This window comes from Bidens hawaiensis, unplaced genomic scaffold (genome assembly GCF_021521415.1).
Source record: "Bidens hawaiensis isolate Kalapana, Puna unplaced genomic scaffold, B.hawaiensis_p1.1 tig00020021_1, whole genome shotgun sequence".
In the NCBI taxonomy this organism is placed as follows: Eukaryota; Viridiplantae; Streptophyta; class Magnoliopsida; order Asterales; family Asteraceae; genus Bidens; species Bidens hawaiensis.
The window spans coordinates 432,791-453,991 of NW_027493040.1; the positions used below are offsets into that span (position 1 = coordinate 432,791).

Genomic DNA, 21,201 nt, shown 5'->3' on the forward strand with positions numbered 1-21,201 from the left:
CAGCTCGGTTGCCTCTATAGCTAGCACATGCAATAGTGCCGGCGTTTCGTATAACAACTAGGTTTTAGTTTGCTTTTAAAGATTCTGCATGAAGAATATGTTTCAACTAATCACATGGTGTTCATCGCACATAATTGTTGAACTGATTAGGGATATGGAAACCGATTTGGTTGGGGTGCTTTGAGATTGAAATCAAGTAGACCGGTGATGAAATCTAATGATGCGCCTATCACCATAACAACATCTGGTTTTTATCTCTGTCTACCTTCAACAGCCATTTTTAAAACAATCCACTAGCATTTTATTATTATTTTAAATGTATAATTTGGGAAATGAAAATCCGTTAACTTTTAAAGACGTATAATTATGGTGATTCAAGTATGTATACGTGATAAACTTCAAGAACCATCACACATGTACAAAGGCTCATGCGAGTCCCTGAATTCACCGAGCAAATATAAAATATCAACTCAAAGATTGTGGACGTCAAGACTACGAAATAAATCACGAAATATTCGCATAAATTTTAAGATAATGGTATCTTACCCTCAACCTTTGTATGCAAAATCCTATGCATTAAATATGTTGATGTGATTTGCTAACAATTTGTTTGCTCAACTACCAGTTTATTGCCAAATATGAAAACAAAAAAAAAACAAAAAAAAAGATTTTGAAATCGTTACTCATGTCTTAACATATGATTAGAGTAGTTTTGAAATATATATATATATATGATCAAGATCATGAAAGAACTTTTTTGAAATTGAGAACTATGAGAACCATTTTGAACTACAAAAAATTCAAAAATAAAAAAAAATCATAAAATAAAAAAACACAAAAATCATCATCATCATCGTACTCAGTATATCCCACCAATAGCAATGCTATGGTAGGGTCTGAGGAGGGTAAGATGTAGACAGTCTTACCTCTATCCCATAGGGATATAGAGGCTGCTTCCGGTGAGACCCCCGGCTCGATAGTAGTTTTGCATCAAGCCTTGGACATAAGGCACATAGCACTCAATTATCGGGACACCGGCTGATTGGTGCATGTGCCCTTGTCTTTCGGCTATCAACGCCACCACATGATGCCTGATTAACCTTCCGCCACTTTTAACGTTATTTTCACGAGATTAGTAAAATAACGTCAAAATTAGTGCAATTTAACTTTTGCCCACCCGAGGGTTCACACATATATACATTATATGCGCGACCGCAAGCAGGGCATAAAAAACACACAAAAATCAAAAAAGTAAAAAACCAAAATTCTTAAGTTATCATCCCGGTTTCATAAAAAAAAACTTGGTTTAACTTAATTATATACACATATGTATAATATATACATATGGTATGGTTAATGTAAAAAACAATATTTTTGTAAAAAGAATAAAAATAGATCTAGACTCTTGGATCTATGATCTAGTGGTTGAAATTGGTAGTTTCTAAATAATTGTATTATTTCCTATTTACATGGTATAGTGTCATATTTAGGTGGTTTATTTTATTATAAAGATCTTCTCACACTTCTCACAAAACAATTGTTTTCTATTTGAACCATTTTCTATATACATATATATGTACATTTACTTGTTTTTTTTTGTACACATGTGTATAATTTAAGATAAATGATATTGTACATATGTGTATATTACGTAACTAAAAATTATATAAAATTATACATGTGTGTATAATACGACGTTTTTTTTTTGTTTTTTTAATTTTTTTTTATTTTTTTTAATGAAACCGAAATGAAATATAAGAATTTTGGTTAAAATACTTTTTTAAAATTTTTATTATTTTTTGTTTTATGATTTTTTTAAATATTTTTTTAAAGGTGTTTTTAGTGGTTCAAAATGGTTCTCAAAGTTCTCAATTTACAAAGGGTTCTCTTAGGATCCTTACCCTATATATATATATATATATATATATATATATATATATATATACACTTTTTGTTATTCTTGTTGTCGCAGATAGTATATATGCTAGTTATAACATACGATAATCTACATGTATTATTTCAATTTTAGATTCAAAGTTTTGTTAATCACTTAACTATGGGCATTATTTATTATTGATGAGTTGAATCACAAAGGTGATTCTTAGAGAACAATGTTATAAGAAAAAGATACCAATGGAGCCAAATCCTCCAGGTGTTTGCAAGCATAGATGCAGGTTGAAACACGTTCTCAAATTCTTTGTCAAACTTGGCTCGATCAGTTGTGTAAGGTTCAAACATATCTTCAATACTTACATTGCTTGTAGCATTCAAATATGGATGATAATAAACCCTTGAAACACTTGAGAATAATTAAATGTTTACTTGGTGTTTGCTATCTTAATCCAGCTTTATCTAAAAGACAAATGTTGTTAACCTCCTTAAAATGCCTTGATTATGCTACAAAGACCTTAAATAATGAAGAACTCATATGGCAATCAAACACAAGCCATAGTTTATACTATAGTGTAAAAAACCCGGTTTGAGACCAGTTCATGCCAAACCGACCCGAACTGGTTTGACATGCAAACCGGTTCCACCCAAACCGGTTCATGAACCGACCCAAACCGTCGGTTTTGGTACCGGTTTCTCTTTTGAACAATCAAACCGGTTTGATAAAAACCTGTTTTAAACCAAACCGACATGGATCAGGTCGATCTCTCTTGCTCCTAAACCAATTTCTAAAACCGAACCGGTTTTGACCGAACCGGTTTTATACACCTCTGGTTTATACTTGACACCTAGCTAGCCGGTTGATGAGGCACCCGGGTTCGCTTAAGATTTTAAGTTATTGGGCTTACAACGGACCAGGCCCACCCTATCATGACCACCACAACTTATTTTTGGATATCACATGCCTAGAGGTGCACAAAAAACCCAAACCCGGAACCAGTTTTTTCTAAAACTCGGGTTTTTAATACCCGAATCCGACCCTACCCATAGGGTACGAATAGGGTATGACTTTCAATGTTGAAACCCGAACCCACCCGATAATACCCGAAACCCGATTATAGGTATACCCGAAACCCGAAACCCGGTTTAAGCTATACCCAAAACCCGGTTCTAGTTATACCCGAAACCCGGGTTTTTTGCATACCCGAACCGGACTTTTTGCATGCTAGAATATTAGTGTTTGCGCACATGTTTTTGTGTGGCTGTCCACAGATCTATAGTCGTTCTCCAACGGATCTTTTTTGGAGCACGTATATGATATAAATACTTGTTTAGAGCAACACCTTTTGATATACCAAACAACAACTAAAAACACATAAAATATATGTTTTTTGTATCATTGTTTAGTTGTTTATGTATGTTTGAATGAACTTTGAAGTTTGTATGCAAAAATATGGAGTTAGGATAAAAAAATGAAGCAGACTCGTTAACAGAAGAAAACTGTAGAAAATGGGTTTTTTTTAATACCCGAAAAATAGGGTATTCAAAACCCATAAAACGGGTTTTTTCAATACCCGAAAATAGGGTCTTCAAATACCCGGGTATTGAATGCCCGGTTCAATACCCTACCCGAACCCGGTACACATGGTATGGTTTTTCAAGCCAATACCCGACCCGAACCAGACCCGATTATTATTAATACCTGATTTTTCAATACCCAATCATACCTAAACCCGATTCCATACCCGAACCCGGTTTTTCATAATACCTGATTTGTGAACCTCTACACATGCCTAAATGGCTAATGAACAATCTGTTACTAGATTCGATTTTTCAAACTTATACTATGATTGTTTGACCTGCTCCATATGGGTCGGGGAGACTAAGAGAGGAGTTGCCAACTTGATGTCGGACAGGTTGAGTTTTTTAGAAAAATCACTAACGTACTTGAAATGCATGTGTCATTACCATAACGAACAAAATAGTTACCGATTGAATTTTCACAGTGTATTCATCGTTATTATTGAGATACACCGTACACGCATACTTTTACCTTTTATTTATTTTATAATTTTATTATTGCTATTTATGTCAATATTATTGTTCCAAAACGCATACATATACATTTGTATTTTTTGAATACTTAATTAGTTTTGTTACGGTTTTATTTACATCATTTTGATATTTAACAATTTGCTGTGATTGTGTGGTCAGCTAGTTGTTGCGTGTTTCTTGTGACTTAGATTATTGATTTGATGAGCGTAAGTTCAAACCCTATCTAAACTCGGTATTTGGTAACTTTTGTCTTTCTTTGGTGTGGTATATAAGTTTAAAAGTGGTTGTCAAAGTTCTTATTTTTTTTTTAATATTTACTTTTGTTATACATATATTTCTTTTTTTATTAGTGTTTAAATATGTTAATTTGATAAATTTGTTATTTGAATTTATTTCCAATATCGCAACGAGTATATCCTATAACAACCAAATTCTCATCGAGTCGCTGCCGCAACGCCCATATTATACCTACCGAATAATGTCGTTCAACTATTATGAGCGTTTACTAATTTATTTTTTGGTTTAATTTTGGTCCATAACAAACCTAACTGACACCGAGGAAATTTGTGTCACTTTGATCATAAGTTGCATGTGTTTGGAATTTGGATATTGCTTGGGGCGCTTATGAATTTATTTTTCTATTATTGTGCTGGTGTCGTAAGAAACATAACCGATACTAGTCAAATTCACATCGCTGCTATTATTCTAATAAACCCACAAACCTTATGGGTATGAAAATAAGTGTAATATTCGAAGATTATTAGCATTTTAACTTATCTAAGAGACTTGTTTTGAAGGTCAGGAGTCATTGACGTCAATGAAGATATAGTATAAGAAAGAAAAAGAATCAAACCACTTAAGGAAAAAACAAATTAAAGAGCTTAAAGACACAAGAAGAAAACCAAGTGGACACGTTATGGTTTTAAATAGCTCATAGAGATAGGCTCATGGGTAGTTTTGTAGGAACAACAATTCTTTATAAAATAATTTTTATAATTATAATGTGAATCGTAGATTAAGTTAGTGGTATATTGTCTTGACATCACCGTTCAGTTGGAGATTATTTAAGTTATGATTATGAACGTTTTATCAATTGATTTCGAATTTTAAAGAGCGTAAAAGTTTCCTTAATTAGGTTATTTGAGTATTGGTTAGGAGATAATTGAATTGATAGTGTCCTAGCACTTGTTGTTACTTATGTGTTCAACTTATAAAGCCAGTATGACTAGATTTTGTACATGCAATAACCCTTCAAAACCCTTGAATGAATGTGATTATGTCTATGCAATCTTCCAATTGGTATATTAACCTTGATTACAATTATAGCTTCTAACTATCAAACTTAGGGGTGATAATCTTTTAATTATTGTACAAACACATCTATGTAGTGCTTTTAAAATATAATCGAACAGAGAAGCAAAGTCGTGTAGGCCAATTATATAACACAAAATTATCACGGCACATATAAGTTTTTACGTGGTTATTAGAGTTGTTTATAGTAATGTGTAAGGGATTCCTTCTCCATCCTCACAATCTTAACAACTCAAAAATATGATCCTAGGTCCAAAACCGGTCATAACACTTCATACAAAATTTATATTTTTGTTTAACTAAGCACAAATGTAATATACAGGATAAGGTTTGCAAAGAGCTTTTAAGTGTACGTGTTTTGTGTCATAATTACACATGAAGCAAAATAACTACGCATGAAGTAACTAATAACGTAACATATATAAGTCACTGTGCAGGAATTAAAATAATTATGAAAATATATAAGTAGTTACACATAATGATTAAATAATTGGGCAACATGTAACAAACAATCATGCAACTTATAAATAATAATGAAACCTACGTTAATAGTTACAAAAATCTACATTCACCCTTTTTATTGTACGTTTTATACGTTTCACACCCTTTATACAAAATTCAGAACTTGTAAAATATAATTAGTACGTGTAAGACAATCTCTTTGAAATATTACTTTTGGTTGTGTGGGGAGTCATAAGATCGAGTATTTAAAACTATGGATATTGTTTCTTGGTGTCGAGTCTTTAAGCATCGAATCAAATTCGCAAGCTTTCTTATCAAAGGCACTTTCCTAAGTTTGTGGTTTCTAAAGGTGGAACCTAAGTAAGTTGTGCGTGTGTGTGCTTTTATATGTAATATAACTTTATGAAAGAGCTAGAATCCTAATTGTTTATTGGTTTAAAAGTTCAATAATATGGTTATTCACACAAAAGAATACATTTTAAATAGCTTGTTATTTAGGCTTTAAGATTTAAAACCTATTTTTTGTTTATATTTACAATTATTTGTATCTATCTCATTCAAAAATTTACAAAATCTTATATTTTCTTGAATTATCTTTTATATAAAAATATGAAACTTTGACCCGTTTTTGAAGAAAACTGGTTAACAAAAGAATCTTTTTAATTTACATTTATATTTGTTTTCTTTTCTTTTCTTATTATGTAAGGAAAATATTATAAAAAGAACAACTTTTTATCATTTGGAAGAGTCCATGAAGCAAAGGTGCTTGGTGAAAAAGCTACACGCGCTTTACAAAATCAAAAAGACCGTCATCATTAAACTTTAAAGTCAACCAAATTAATTCATAACGACTTTTTTACCCTCTAAAATCCATAAAAAAAATAATAATAAAATGATCAGAAAAAGCTAAATATCTTTCTATAAGAGTAGATGTTTGGTTTATAAATTGACAGAATTACAAATTTTGTTCTTTAAAAAAAGCCAAATTACGGTTCGTGTCCTTTTCTAAGTTTCCTTGCAGGCGGTGTACTTTAAACTTTTTTTTCCTACAAGTTATGTCCTTTACGCTAACTGGGTTAGAAAAACTCTGTTAAATCCCATCACGTGATAAGCATGTGAGGGTAGTTTTGTCTTTTTGCCTACCCTGCAACTTCTTCATCACAAGGGCAGAAACATCCCGCCGGAAAACTCGTCGGAGCTCCGGCATCCATTTCCGGCCACCAAACATCAACATCACTTCAAACCAACAATCCCATCATAACCACCTGTCACCGGAAAATCCAAGCCAGAATACCATATCCGACAACATCAAGATTGGAACCGAGTTTAACCCCACCGAAAAGTTGTACTCCGGTAACATCACCTGCCTTATACCAACAACACATCAAAGGTCATGGGGCATCTGCCACTACAGCCGCTGCTGCCATCTTCCACCACGAACCACTGCCGGAAAACCATTCTTTCTTCTCAATCACCACCACCCACCATATTTGTTACTGATTATCTCAACCCCAATTTCAAAATCCCAGCTCACCTTGAAATGGATTATCTCAACCCCATTCAGTTATCGCAAATCATACCCCCATTACTCTCGTCACTTTAATTTTATCAGAGGAAGGCAGTCACGACCAATCGAAACCCTAATAGAAGTCCATTCACGGTATTCCGGCCAAATAAAAAGCCTAATCGAAGTCCATTCTTCTTATTTTGGCCAAATCGGAACCCTATCGAAACCCATTCACTGTCTTTCGGTCAAATCGAAGATGGAGGAATGCAAAAGAGAAAGGAAGATGGTGAATGGACTGGTTATACGGCAGCGGAGATCGTCAGAGAGATGGTTTACGGCATGGTTTATGGCAGCGGAGATCGTCGGAGCGATGCTTTACGGCAGTGGATATCGTCGGAGGCGATGAAGCCGTGGCTATGAACGTCGGAGCGATGAATAGTGATGAGTGATTTTGGTTATGGGGTTTATTAAATGTGGATTAAGTAATATTATTTTAAAGGTGTAATGAAGGTTTGGGAAAGTTACTGTAATGAATTTTCAAGATCTGCAAAATGAAGGAGTTGCAGGTACAGGTTTAGTGAAACAGTACCTCTACATCATTCCCGGTGGCTAGGGTTAGAAGGATGAGGCTAATGAAGATGAAGAAGATGGATATGATAAGGTTTAGTGGTGGGTTTAGTATGGTACAGGTGAAAAGATGGATATGGTACAGGTGAAATAGAAGCTTAAGATCTGCAAAATGAAGAAGAAGAAGGAGTTGCAGGTACAGGTGAAAAGACAAAAATGCCCTCACATGCGCCTCACGTGAGGGCATTTAACTGAGTTTTTCTAACCCAGTTAGCGTAAAGGACATAACGTGTAGAAAAAAAAAGTTTAAAGTACACCGCCTGCAAGGAAACTTAGAAAAGGACACGAACCGGTTTTTGGCTTTTTTTAAAGGACAAAATTTGTAATTCTGTCTTATAAATTTGTAAATAAAGTAATGGGAACGATGCACATAAATTCGTACATGTGGAAAGAGCATTCTATAATAAAAAAAAATTAAAACAATAAAATCTAACTTAATGCATTATTCTATAACTATTCCTTCCTTAGGGTGTATAATATAAGGTAACCCATAAAACTTTTAGAATTTAAGGTGCTATATTAATATACAAAATCTTTAATTTTTTCGGTATATTAATTATATACATCTAATCAAACGGGATCCAAGTATTTACGACTATGATTTTCTTCATAACAGGTATCATATACTTTATACTTTCATACTCGCCACCTATTAACGCCTTCACGACCACACTCGAGACAAATACGATAGATGGATTTGACATGTTTTTTTAACGTTTACACACAATAACGAATTTTTTCACATGTTTTTTTCTTCCAATATTAATTAATTACCACCCCACCACAAGTCACTTCCCTTGCGAACCATACACAAACACGTCTTACAACTTGAGTGGTCCAAGTAACCAGTCAGCACACAACAGTCCTTTAGTATGTATTTGACTATTTTCGTATAAAAGTAATATATAGTATATATACATGAAGAAACACTAATCGACCATGGGCAGATTACGGATAATCTAGGGGTTAAGTAATGTTTCCCACGAGGATGAGGTCCAGCAAAGAAGGTTATTCTTCAGGTGACTTGCAAAAAAGACACCGTAAGCTCGTCACTGAGAAGGGGGGGTTCCTCCTTGTGACCACCCTCCGGCGTGAGAATCAGACTAGATTGCTCTGAATATAAGTGTATATTAAGAGATTGCTAGAGAAGATAAGATAATGAGATATCAGATGATGTCCTTACCATTCCAAGGTGTTGGAGTATTTATAGCCGAAGGTAGGTTTCCAAGAAGGTACAGCCGGCTGAATAGTATTCATGTTCTACCAACAGTGGGCTACGCACAAGCCATGCTGGTTGGTGGATAGGCTGCGGCCGACAGTGACAAGGTCGGCTGTATACTGTTCCTTTACTGCCGGCTATGCACTGTTCCACCAACTATAGGCTGCGCACGTCCCATAGTAAGGGTTGGTGAGTAGGCAGCGGCTAATAGTGACAAACAGTACTAGAGGGTGCTCCTCCTCGTACTGTTGTCGGTGAGCTGTCACCCTGTGATTGGTTCATGGGTTGTTCTGGTCAGATCGTCTGTTTTGCCCATACCTTGGTAGGTATAGTACAAAAGATCTTCCAGAAGCATACGGACTGGCTCATTTGGGCGGGAGTATTCCCGCCTTGCTCAATCCAGCAGGTGACTACTGAAGTAGCAAGAGTTAGTGCCTTGTGCGTGTAGCCTTGCTATCAGTGCGGGTAGCCTTCCCTGATGGCTTGTATCCGCAACTGCGGGAACAAGCGGGGTACTTCACCATTGGGAGGCTTTCCTTGCGGGTACAGCTGGCGTACTGCGCGTAAGGTCTTCTCTGAGCATGGTGGGTCCGGCGGAAGCAGTTGGTCGTTGCGCAGACGTCCCTCTTCAAGGTGAGTCTTGCGGGTCCAACTGGGCTCTGCTGGGACCTACCTCTTCAAGTCCCCCCAGTCCAATGTTCTTCTCATGAATTATTAATAAGTGAGGTGAACTTTTGGACTAGCAAGGGGTTTTGAAAAGGGTTTTTAGTTTTAAGGTTTTCCGTGGGGATTCTTCCCGCGGTTTTCCTAATGTCACGCAGAAATTCCCGACTTTTCTGCTTGATCTTTGGGTATGAAGCGGGTGGGTCTGTAACCTCCTCGCAAGTCAGGAGCGTTGAGTCCCACTTGTGTGGATTCTCCATGGGGTTTTGGTAGTTTTTTAAAATAGTGATCAATTATGTTAAAACCACCAATTCCATATTAGAGTTTCAAACAATATAGTTCTCGACGTTCCCGCCATGCGGGGATGTTATTCCCGTTTCCGCAAGCATGGCCCAGAAGATCCTTCTTGGTTTGAATTCCCTGCGGAGCGCTAAGTATGTGAAGGGTTTTGCCTTGACACTGTACCCGCACTCGTCTTACGGTTACTTTACTTCCAAGGTATTCCTGGCGTCAATTCCCTGCGGGTGCTAAGTATGTGAAGGGTTTTGCCGTAACACTTTACTCGCACCTGTCTTATAGTTACTTGGTTGCCAAGGTAAGGGGTATTTTCCCGCTTTTGAATCTTTTTGAAATTTTGAAATTCGAAGAGTTGGTGAAAGGATAAGAACAGTCCAAACTATTGAAACGTCGTCCGACGGTTTCTTCTGACAGTGTCAGGTCGTGCAGGAAGTTATGGCGACGTGACAGTATATGGTCATTCCAGACGCTTTTTCAGGCGCGTGGGCGCGAATTTTCGGGCGCGTGGCCGCGAAATTACTGGCACGCGTCCTTTCAACAGCTGTTGCCAGCTTGCTTTTTGCCACGTGTCATAGTTTCATTGCACCTGCGATTTCTCTCTCTTCCGCATTAAATTCATCGCATTAATTGCGATTAGTATATAATGGGGGAGAGGGTCCTTTGTAATCCACACTTTCACTTTTCTCTTCATCTTCAAAACGATTTCCGGCGAATACTCTACTTTTCAGTCGAGCATTCTCTTGGAATCGTTCTCCTTTTCATACCTGAAAGATGTCTTCTGTTCACGATCTTGAGGCTACAGCCCAGGAGGCAGGGGTGTACGCCGAGCACCCGTCATCCACGTCCGACAAGGATGACAAGAGTACTGCTGGCGAGTGCCAGTGTGCTCTGCCTGTCGATCTATATCAGTACATCGTCAGGAAGTTCATGCTCGAGTCTCTCGAGCCTGAGTTTCCTGAACCTCATCAGACGGTGTATGATGCCCCCAGATGCAAGATCGGGGTATATGCCGCATTCTTTGTCTATGGGAATCTTAGGTTCCCTTTGACAAAGTTTGTGTACCGTGTCCTAGAGAGGCACGGTGTACACCTGACCGAGGTGCACCCGATGGCGATCGCGAAGATTCGCCACTTCGAGTGGGTGTGCCGGATTCTGGGCGTTGAGCCCTTCGTCGACCGCCTGATGACCTTCTACTCTTGGAGGTGCATCCAGGGGTGGTATACTCTGATAACCCGGATCAAGGGTTTGAAGATTTGCGCAACCGAGCGCAGTCTTCGTTCATGGAAGCGGGAGTTCTTTTTTATCTCCGCTCGCGCCATCCCCCTTGCCATGAAGTTCAAGAATGGGCAAGCACTCCCCAGCCTTCACGCCTCCAACTACCAGGAGGCGGAATGGTTCTCAAAGATATCCCGAGTCCAATCTCCGGTTTACCGCTTTGCGGAGTCCGGGATGGTGATGCTCGGGATGAGCCGGGTGTGGAAGGATGCGGATGCGCAAAAGATCCCGATCGTCCTTGAATACGGTTTGAACTCTGTCCCTTACGGTACGCTCTGTCTTATTTGTTTATATAGGTTTGTCTTCTAACTGTTTTTTTTTTATTTCAGAGGGGAACGACTTGCAGTCGCTCCTCTATCCGCGGGAGGCTGATAGTCCCGCTCGGATGGGTACTCGTGCTCTAGATGAGAACGAGTTGCCCATCCTTGCACAGACGGCGGATCGGTTCGTGGAGGTCTACCCGCCAGGCCACGAGATCCTGAGCGCCAGGCGGCCAGGTAAGGTGTTATTCAACCCTCGACCCCTCAATGCTGAAACCTCTGCTGGAATTCCTCTAATCTTGTGTTCTGATGAGGAATCCGCAGATGGTCCTCCGTTGGTGCGGAAGAAGAAGGCTGCCGGCGGGAAGGGGAAGGCGAAGGTGGCCTCCACTGCCGATCCGGTGCCTCGGTCTGATTCAGAGACCGAGAGCGAGGAGGTGGCGGGGAACCACGGTGGTGATAAGACCACTGCTCCGGAGGCTGCGGCGACTGTCACCTCCGGAGAGCCCAGGATGACAACGGTGAGCGGCGTGAAGAGGCCGGCTCCATCGGGTTCATCCCCGCCTGTCCGCACTTTTAGGCTCAAGAAAACCCGTAAGTACAAACTTTATTTTTAACTTCATAGCTTTCCATCATTAATACTTATCTTCTTTGTGCAGGCGTGGATGCTACCGCATTCCAGGGTGGAGCGGGGAGGAGTACCTCCGGACCCATGACGGTAGGCTTGGTCAGCCTACCTGAGGCGACGACCCAGGCGGCTGCGCCTGCTTCCGTTGGTCCAGTTGCTCACCCAGTTGAGCCAACTGTTCCAACCGCGATGACATCACCGCCGGCTGTCAGTGCCATATTTACCGCATCTTTCACTGAGCCGGCGGTTACTTTTTCTGCGGACTCCGCAGCGGCGACCACGGTTGTGAGTTCACCTCCATTGGTTTCTACCACCGCGGCGGCCTTCACCATGCCTCCTCCGTCATCAGCAACAACGGCCGATCCTTCAGGTATGCATGGGCCTTCTCGCCAACCTCTGCCTCCTTCCCATCTACCTGACCTCTTGGACGGATTTCCCTTGGGTTCAGGTGATGGGTTTGGCGGCTATCGGCCTGTTGTTGACCCTACAGGTGCGTAGGGTTCTTTTGGCCTCTTTTTTTTATCATCTTTTCCTATATGCTTTTTGTTTTTTGCAGTGTCGGATTCCAATGAAGTGTATGTTCCACGATGGAACATCCGCCGAGGAACAACCCTTCGCACACCTGTGGAGTGCGTGGAGTGGGCTCGTCACGCAGCTCCCAGTGGTGCGTTGGGGGAAGCCATGGCTAGCTACCAGGAGGGTAGGCTAACCAATGAGCTTCGGGTTCTCCTGGCCCGGATGCAGCCGCGCGTCGAGCTGCTTTGTCGTGAAAACGACAAGTTAAAAGCAGCTCGTATCCAAGAAGTAGCTCAGGCGCGGGCTGTCCGGGAGGAGAATAGGAGGCTCTCCGCGGCCGCTGCGGAGAAGGAGAAGGCGTTCAAGGCCCTTGAAGTTGAAGTCCAGGCCCGTCTCGAGGCCCATTCCAAAGCTGCCCAAGCTGTTAACGAACAGCTTCGGCTGGCTAAGGAAACTGCTCGGAACGCAACTGAAAGGGCCACCAAGGCTGAAGCTGTTGCTGAGCCTCTACGCCTCGAGAATGAGGAACTTAAAGCTAAACTAGAGGCGCTCCAACAGGCTCATGATGCCTTGGCGATGGAAGACGCGAAGAAGCTCCAAGAGATCCTGGACCAGAGGGGGGTGCTTGACCACACTGAGCGGAAGCTAAAGGGCGTTGAAGAGGCTGCTGCAAAGGAAGTGTTGCTTGCCAACCTCAATAAAAATGAAGCCGAACGCGCCCGTAACCAAGCTCAAGCCGCCCTCCAAGAAGCTCTGGTTGCCAAGGAATGGCTTCTTCGAGAAGCGTTGTCTCAGGTAAGCTTAACTTCATAATGTCTTTACGCTTCTTTGTGAATAGAAAAGGTTTTGATACTTGTATTTTTTCTTTTTGTAGGTTGTGCATCGGGTCTTCACGGATACGTCTTATGACGATGCTATAAGCGCAGCCCTCAACGCTTCTCATGAGGATGGGGAAAAGGCCGGCTTCCTGCTTGGTCTAGGGTTCGTTGAGAAAGGCATCCCGCCTTCCAACTTCCCTTTATTTGATGTGGATACTGAAGCTGTATACGACCAAGCAGTGAATCAGTATGCCGCCTTCCCGCATCCGGTGGTGGAGAAGGTAAACGAAGTTGCCGCTGCTGATGATGGGCTAGCTATCCTTAAAGCCTTCCTTGAACCGCCACACTCTACTGATGGTGCGGGTCCAAGTGGAAGTGGTCCTGAGGCTTGATCTTGAAGATCCCTTTCCACCATTAGAGTAGATTTTTGTTTTTGTATAGCTTCTTTTGTATGCGGGTATGCACCCAGCAATCTTTGTAATATTTGAATTTTGATGAAATAAAGATTGTGTTAATTCCTTGCCTTGTTTATTTTACGCATGTTTTGATTTAACTTAGCAATTTCTTTAGTACTTAGATAAGTTAACTTTTTAACGTGGCAAATTATAAGTTTGTTTCGCTTCCTCTTTCATGATTGTGCGGGTATGACCGTCACTTACACTTAGTAGGATGGCTTAACTTTACTTATATCTGACCTGCGTGGAAGTTTTCCTCATCTTTTCATTTGAAATTTTCTAAGTGTTTAGAATAAGTTAACCTTTGAACGTGGTAGATAATAGGTTGAAGTTTTGCTTCCTTGTTCGTGATTGTGCGGGTAAGACCGTCACTTGCACTTAGTAGGATGGCTAAACTTTGCCTACATCTGACCTGCGTGGAGGTTTTCCTTAAAACTTTTGAAATTTTTACCGTTTTGTGTTTATGCGGGTTTTTCCGCCTTCCACACGTAACGACTTACTTCTTCCCATATTTATGCGGTGAATACCGGCACATCAGTGTGGGAAGTTCATAAGTATAAAGGTAAGGCTATCAACACATTGTGAAAGGAGAATCATTTCCATTATAAGTGGCTCTAGGCCTTTCCTTTACAAGTTTGGAATTGATCTACATATAACATTTGCGTAATTGAGCTCCATTCCATGTTCTTGGGATGGGAGTGTCATCGAGCCTTTCGAGCCGGTATGCGCCCTTTCCCAGAACTTCTTTGATAATGTATGGCCCTTCCCAGACCGGGGCCAGTTTTCCTGGGCGTTGTTGGTTCGAAGCCTCGTTGTTACGCAGTATGTAGTCTCCTACATTGAAGTTGCAGAGTTTTACCCGCGTGTTGTAGTACTTTTGCATTTGTCGCTTGTAGTTCTCTTCACGCACTGCGGCTAAGTCTCTGCGTTCCTCGGTTAGCATAAGGTCTAACCGTCTTTCCGCATCATTGTCTTCTGGCTGAATCAAGACCCTTGGTGAGGGTAAACCAATTTCGACCGGGACCATGGCTTTAGTGCCATAAGTGAGACTGAACGGGGTTTCTCCCGTACTGGCCTTTTTCAGCGTTCTGTTTGCCCAAAGGACGTGCGGAAGCTCGTCCACCCAGCCGGATCTGTGTTCCAAGAGTCTTTTCTTTATGCCTTCGACGATGCTCTTATTTGCTCTTTCTACCTCACCATTACCCTGCGGGTGCGCCACTGAGGTAAAAGTGTGGGTGATTTGAAGTTCTTCCAGCCACTTTTGTAGCTTCTTGTCAGCAAAGTTGGTGCCGTTATCGCTCACCAAATTCTGTGGAAGTCCAAAACGACAAATAATAAATTCCCAAATAAATTTTTTGATATGTTTCGCGGTTGTTTGGGCTAAGGGTTTTGCTTCTATCCACTTGGTGAAGTAGTCGATGGCTACCACTAGGAACTGAACATTTCCTGCTGCTGTAGGAAATGGGCCTGTCACATCGATGACCCACTTCTGAAATGGCCATAAAGAGGTAACTGGAACAAGTTCATTCTTTGGGCGATGCGTGTTGGGTGCGTAGAGCTGACAAGACCTGCATTTTTTGATGTATGCCAGCGCATCCGTATGCATCCCCGGCCAAAAGTATCCCGTGTTGTTTAGTTTAGCTACAACAGCGAGTGGACCTGCGTGTACTCCACAGATGCCTTCGTGTACTTCCCTTAGGAGGTAGTCAGCATCTTGGTTGTCCACACATCTTAAGAGTGGGCCAAGAAAGTTACGTCTGTAAAGGATGTCATCGATGAGTTGATAATTCAGTGCTTTACAGCGTAGTTTTCTTGCCTGTGTTTTTGACTCTGGTAGTGTACCTGCCGCAAGGTATTTTATTATTGGTGTCATCCACGTTTCTGTGCCGGTTTGGATGACACAAATTTCCTTGTGCGGGACCGAAGGTGCCTCAAGGAGTTCAATGCGGATGTCCTTTCCCAAGTGGGTGAAGGCTAATGATGCAAGCTTGCTTAACGCATCCGCATATTTGTTTTCACTACGCTTGACGTGTATGACTTTGCAATTGTTAAAATCGCGCATAAGGGTTTTTGCTTGTGCGAGGTACAGGGCCATTGTGTCGTTCACGGCCGTGTACGTCCCGTTGATCTGATTGGCTACTAACATGGAATCCACGTGGGCTTCCAAGTGTTTCACTCCCATCTTACGCGCAATTCTCAGCCCGGCCAAGAATGCTTCATACTCGGCTTCGTTATTCGTACTTGGAAAATCCAGTCGAATAGCGTAAGTGTATTCTTGGCCTGCTGGGTTGGTTAGTTTCAGCCCTGCGCCTGAACCCTCGTTACTGGCTGCTCCATCAGTGTAGAGTCGTCAGACATCATTGATGTCCTGTGCTGGAGAGGGTTGAGCCTCTTCCTGGCACTCTTTCTCCAGCGATGCAGACACTTCCGCAATAAAGTCGGCCAAAACCTGGCCTTTTATGGCTGGTCTTGGCTTATACTTTATCGCGTATTCCCCCAACTCAATTGCCCATTTGGCTAGGCGTCCCGATAACTCGGGTTTGCGTAGAACGTTTGCAAGTTTGAAGTTGGAGAGAATGGTGATTGGGTGACCCTGGAAATATCGTCTTAACCTGCGTGAAGCATGTATAAGTGCTAAGACTAATTTTTCGAGGGTAGAGTACCGGGTTTCTACGTCTGTTAGGATACGGCTGACATAATAGATTGGCATCTGGATGCCTTTTCGCTCTACTAGCAGGACTGCCCCGGTTGCTCTATCTGTTGCGGAAAGGTATAGGATTAACTCCTCTCCCGCTTTTGGTGCTGTGAGCGTTGGGAGTTCGATCAAGCGTGAACGAATCTCTTGAAAAGATGCTTCCGCTTCTGGTGTCCAGCGGAAGTGCGTTTTCTTTAAACAGTTTCTCAACGTTGACACGAAAGGAAACGACTTATCCGCGTGGTTTGCCAGAAAGCGATTAAGTGCCACTAGTCGTCCATTCAGTGTCTGAGCCTGTTTGATGGTAGTAGGTGATTCCATTTTGATAATGGATTCGACCTTTTCAGGGTTCGCTCTGAAGCCATCTTTAGTGACGATGACCCCCAAGAACTTCCCTTCTTCCATTCCAAAGGCACACTTGCTCGGGTTGAGTTTCATGTTTATCTTCCTAAGCGTGTTGAAAGTTTATTCGATGTCTTTCAACATCGCTTCTGCGTCAGGGCTTTTGATGACCAAGTCATCCATGTAGACTTCCAAGTTCCTCCCAATTTGGGCATGAAACTGGTTGTCCATCAGGCGTTGGTATGTGGACCCGGCATTCTTAAGTCCAAATGGCATCATTTGGTAACAAAATGTGCCATCGGGCGTCCGAAAAGCGGTTTTGTCCTGATCATCAACGGCCATGTGGATTTGATGGTACCACTTATACGCATCCAGGAAGCATTTAAGGCGAAACGGTGCTAACGAATCCACCTTAAGATCAATTTCGGGTAACGGATAACAATATTTGGGGCATGCTTTGTTTAAGTCATTGAAATCTATGCACATGCGCCATTGTTTGTTATTCTTCGGTACCATAACGGGATTTGCAACCCATGTTTGATATCTGCTAACAGCCCTTTAGTATGTATTTGACTATTTTCGTATAAAAGTAATATATAGTATATATACACATCGTATATTATATGTTTTATGCATAATATAATTGTGTATATAACTATATATAATACCTCCCACATTTAAACATCTCTCATTATTATCATCCTCAACTCTCCCATCATTATCACATATCTCATCCTCAATTTCATTTATTCACTTTCTCTTTACTAACCAATTGTTCATAAGAATCATGAACTATGGGAGACTTGAAGCCAAGTCACAATCCGAACGCGAACAACCCGAACCTGAATTACCCGTCACAAAGTCAAAATCTCGGCTACAAAAAATCCTCCTCATAGTCGGGATTTTACTCATTGTGGCATCCGCGTTAACCGTGGGCCTAGCGATCGGTCTTCGATCAAACTCTTCGGGTAATGGATCGGGTTCAATAACCCGTCCAAAACCGACAAAAGCCATTTCGCGGGTATGCAGCCGTACGCTTTACCAGAACCTATGTGTCAACTCGTTTCTAGATTTCCCGGGTTCGCTCAGCGCGTCGGATAAAGACCTAGTTCACATTTCCGTGAACATGACGCTCGGCCACGTTGGCCGGGCGTTGTATGCGTCCACTGATTTTAATAACATGGAGATGAGTACGCGTGTCCGGTCGGCGTATGACGATTGCCTTGAGCTTCTAGAAGACTCGGTGGACCAGCTACAACAGTCGCTTATGACTGTTGCGCCTGACGGTGATACCCACGCGCCGCGCGTGGGGACTCCCAACGACGTGATGACGTGGCTTAGCGCTTCGCTGACGAATCAGGATACGTGTACGGATGGATTAACGGATGCGGAGGAAGGAGAGGTAAATAATGTTAATTTGGTAACCTTTTAATTAAATCATTGAAAGGATATCAGCAGTCTCTTATTTATTTATAATTTATATTTATTTATTTTAACGACAACTGACACATTCGTTTTTTAATACAGGTGAAGAATTTGATGAAGGATAAATTGAAGGACTTGTCGGAGTTGGTGAGTAACACGTTGGCGATATATTCGTCGGAGAATGCTGGCAATGACTACAATGGAATAACGGTACAAAACCGAAGGAAGTTACTAAAGGAAAATTCCGGAGAAGCTTCTCCGGAATTTCCAGAATGGATGAGTAGGAAGGAGAGGAAATTGATGGAGATGCCGGCTGCCACAATTCAAGCCGACATCATTGTTTCGAAAGATGGTGGCAACGGCACATTCAAGACGATCAAGGAGGCGATCAAGAAGGCACCTGAGAAGAGTAGTCGGCGGTTCATAATATACGTGAAGGCTGGAAGGTAAAAAAGACAAACACTTTATGTTATTATGTTATTTCTGACAGTTGGTGTCACTTTTGCTAACAACCTTTTGGTCACATAGGATGACAGTAACAAGTAAAAGTGTTTTAAAATATTTAAACAATAAAGTTACGTAAATAATAATTTTAATAACGATTTGTTGGATATATGATTATTCTCATGCTAAAACAATATTACGTTACTAATCATATCATATCACACTCTTATTGATTTGATATTACATGATTATGACGCATATGAATACACGTTTTGTCCGTTTAGGTTTGTGTCAAACTATGGACACCTTTAAACAACTTTCGTAAAGCGATTTTTTATAGGCTTGTTTAGGACTCTTGTATGTCTATATAAGACAAGTAACGCGATGTTATGCTTTTGTATAGAGGTATGGTACTGTTTAAAAATGACATACTTTAAACGGTTTAAAAGATGATTGTAATAAAAAAAAAATTAACTATAGCATGGATTCTCATTATAGTTTAAGGTTAAAACATGATTTCTACCGTGCATAAAACTGTTAGAAATAAAATAATAAATATATAATATAATTTAAATAAGTTTGGTGGTGTTAAAGTATGATCATTGGTTTCCTAAGCAATCAATTCCACTTTGAAGTCACAATGCAAATTATTGTAGTTATTTGTTTAGTTTATGTCGTAATCTATTTTAAATTTCCACATTGTTGACAAATGTCATATATTTAAATATTTAATAGTTCATCCATAAGTCACAAAAATGAATATAAATCTTCTATCCAACTTGGAATAATATTTATATATTAATATTAAAAGGTATAAAAATAGTTTTATGTGATTGTAATTTTGTAGATACGAAGAGAATGATTTGAAGGTGGGTAGAAAGAAGACAAATTTGATGTTCATAGGTGACGGGAAGGGCAAAACGGTCATTACAGGAGGAATTAGTGTGGCTGACCATGTGACCACATTCCACACTGCTTCTTTTGGTAAACACATCACCACTCGTAACCCATGTCTTCAATAAGTCATTTTCACATTACCTCATTCCATGTTCTATGTTTTATTCAGCTGCCACGGGTGCTGGCTTCATGGCACGTGACATAACATTTGAGAATTATGCTGGACCCGAAAAACACCAAGCGGTTGCACTTAGAATCGGTGCAGACCGCTCAGTGGTTTACCGGTGCAATATTATTGGGTACCAGGATTCACTGTATGTGCACTCTCAACGCCAGCTCTATCGTGACTGTGACATATACGGGACAGTTGATTTTATTTTTGGTAACGCGGCAGTTGTCCTTCAGAACTGTAACATTTATGCCCGAAAGCCAATGGACCGCCAAAAGGTTACCATCACGGCTCAAAACCGAAAAGACCCTAATCAAAACACGGGGATCTCAATCCACTTTTGCAAGCTTCTAGCACAACCCGATCTTAAAGCTTCGAACGGGAGTTTCCAAACGTTTCTAGGCCGGCCTTGGAAAAAGTATTCACGGACGGTGTACTTGTTGTCGTACATGGGTGACCACATTGACCCGAAGGGGTGGCTAGAATGGGACGGGTCGTTTGCACTTGATACATTATACTATGGGGAGTATATGAATAATGGGCCGGGTGCGGGAGTTAAAGGACGGGTTAAATGGCCTGGTTATCGGGTGATTACATCGGTTATAGAGGCTAGCCGGTTTACAGTGGCGAAGTTTATATATGGGTCGTCGTGGCTGCCATCGACCGGTGTTGCATTCGTGGCGGGTCTAACGGAGTAAGGTTTTGTGATTTATGATTTAGTTGATTGGGTTATAGAGGTTATAGTTATTTGCTAATTTGTTTTTGTCAAAAAAAATTGAATAACCAAAAGGATGTGACACGAGAAGACGTGGTGTTGGTGCTAGACTGGCAATGTATGGGATATAGTGATAATGATCAATGAAATTGAACCATTATGAATTGATATTGTCGGTGATTTATTTTAGTTTTATTATTTTCCAAAGGAAATATTAATTAATTGTTTCATATTATTGTTAGAAAATTGATTTTGATATCATATTTAGTTATATACAAGGACTATTAAAAATTTGTTAAATCAAGGGGTTATTTATGACTTGACATGATTTGTCGACAAATAACAAATTATTAACATTGTCTCATGTTTCTTACATATTACATGCCAGTTCATATGATACAACCATCTAGGCTAACTGATAAGTCTTAGGGCCCGTTTGGGTTTCAAATTGTTTAAAATTAAGTATTAAAATTGCATTAGGAATCAATTCCTATATAGTTAGTGTTTGGTTGGCTTAAAATGAATTTGGAA

General features: G+C 40.6%; 1 protein-coding gene across 1 annotated transcript; it reads left to right on the plus strand.

Moving 5' to 3' along the window:
* Window positions 1–17,716: 17,716 nt before the first annotated feature.
* LOC143559691 (putative pectinesterase/pectinesterase inhibitor 61) lies at window positions 17,717–20,812 on the plus strand. The gene is made up of 4 exons (XM_077048188.1): window positions 17,717–18,422; window positions 18,548–18,891; window positions 19,737–19,873; window positions 19,956–20,812. Exons 1-4 carry the CDS (start codon window positions 17,808–17,810, stop codon window positions 20,651–20,653), a joined length of 1,794 nt encoding a protein of 597 aa, XP_076904303.1. The 5' UTR covers window positions 17,717–17,807; the 3' UTR covers window positions 20,654–20,812.
* The last annotated feature ends 389 nt before the right edge of the window (window positions 20,813–21,201 follow it).

Excerpts from the sequence above, each read along its gene's own strand:
- LOC143559691 (XM_077048188.1), top strand. The coding sequence starts at position 17,808 with ATGAACTATGGGAGACTTGAAGCCAAGTCACAATCCGAACGCGAACAA. Across the intron at positions 18,423-18,547 it reads CGGATGCGGAGGAAGGAGAG|GTGAAGAATTTGATGAAGGA; the intron begins GTAAATAATGTT and ends TTTTTAATACAG. Across the intron at positions 18,892-19,736 it reads ATATACGTGAAGGCTGGAAG|ATACGAAGAGAATGATTTGA; the intron begins GTAAAAAAGACA and ends GTAATTTTGTAG.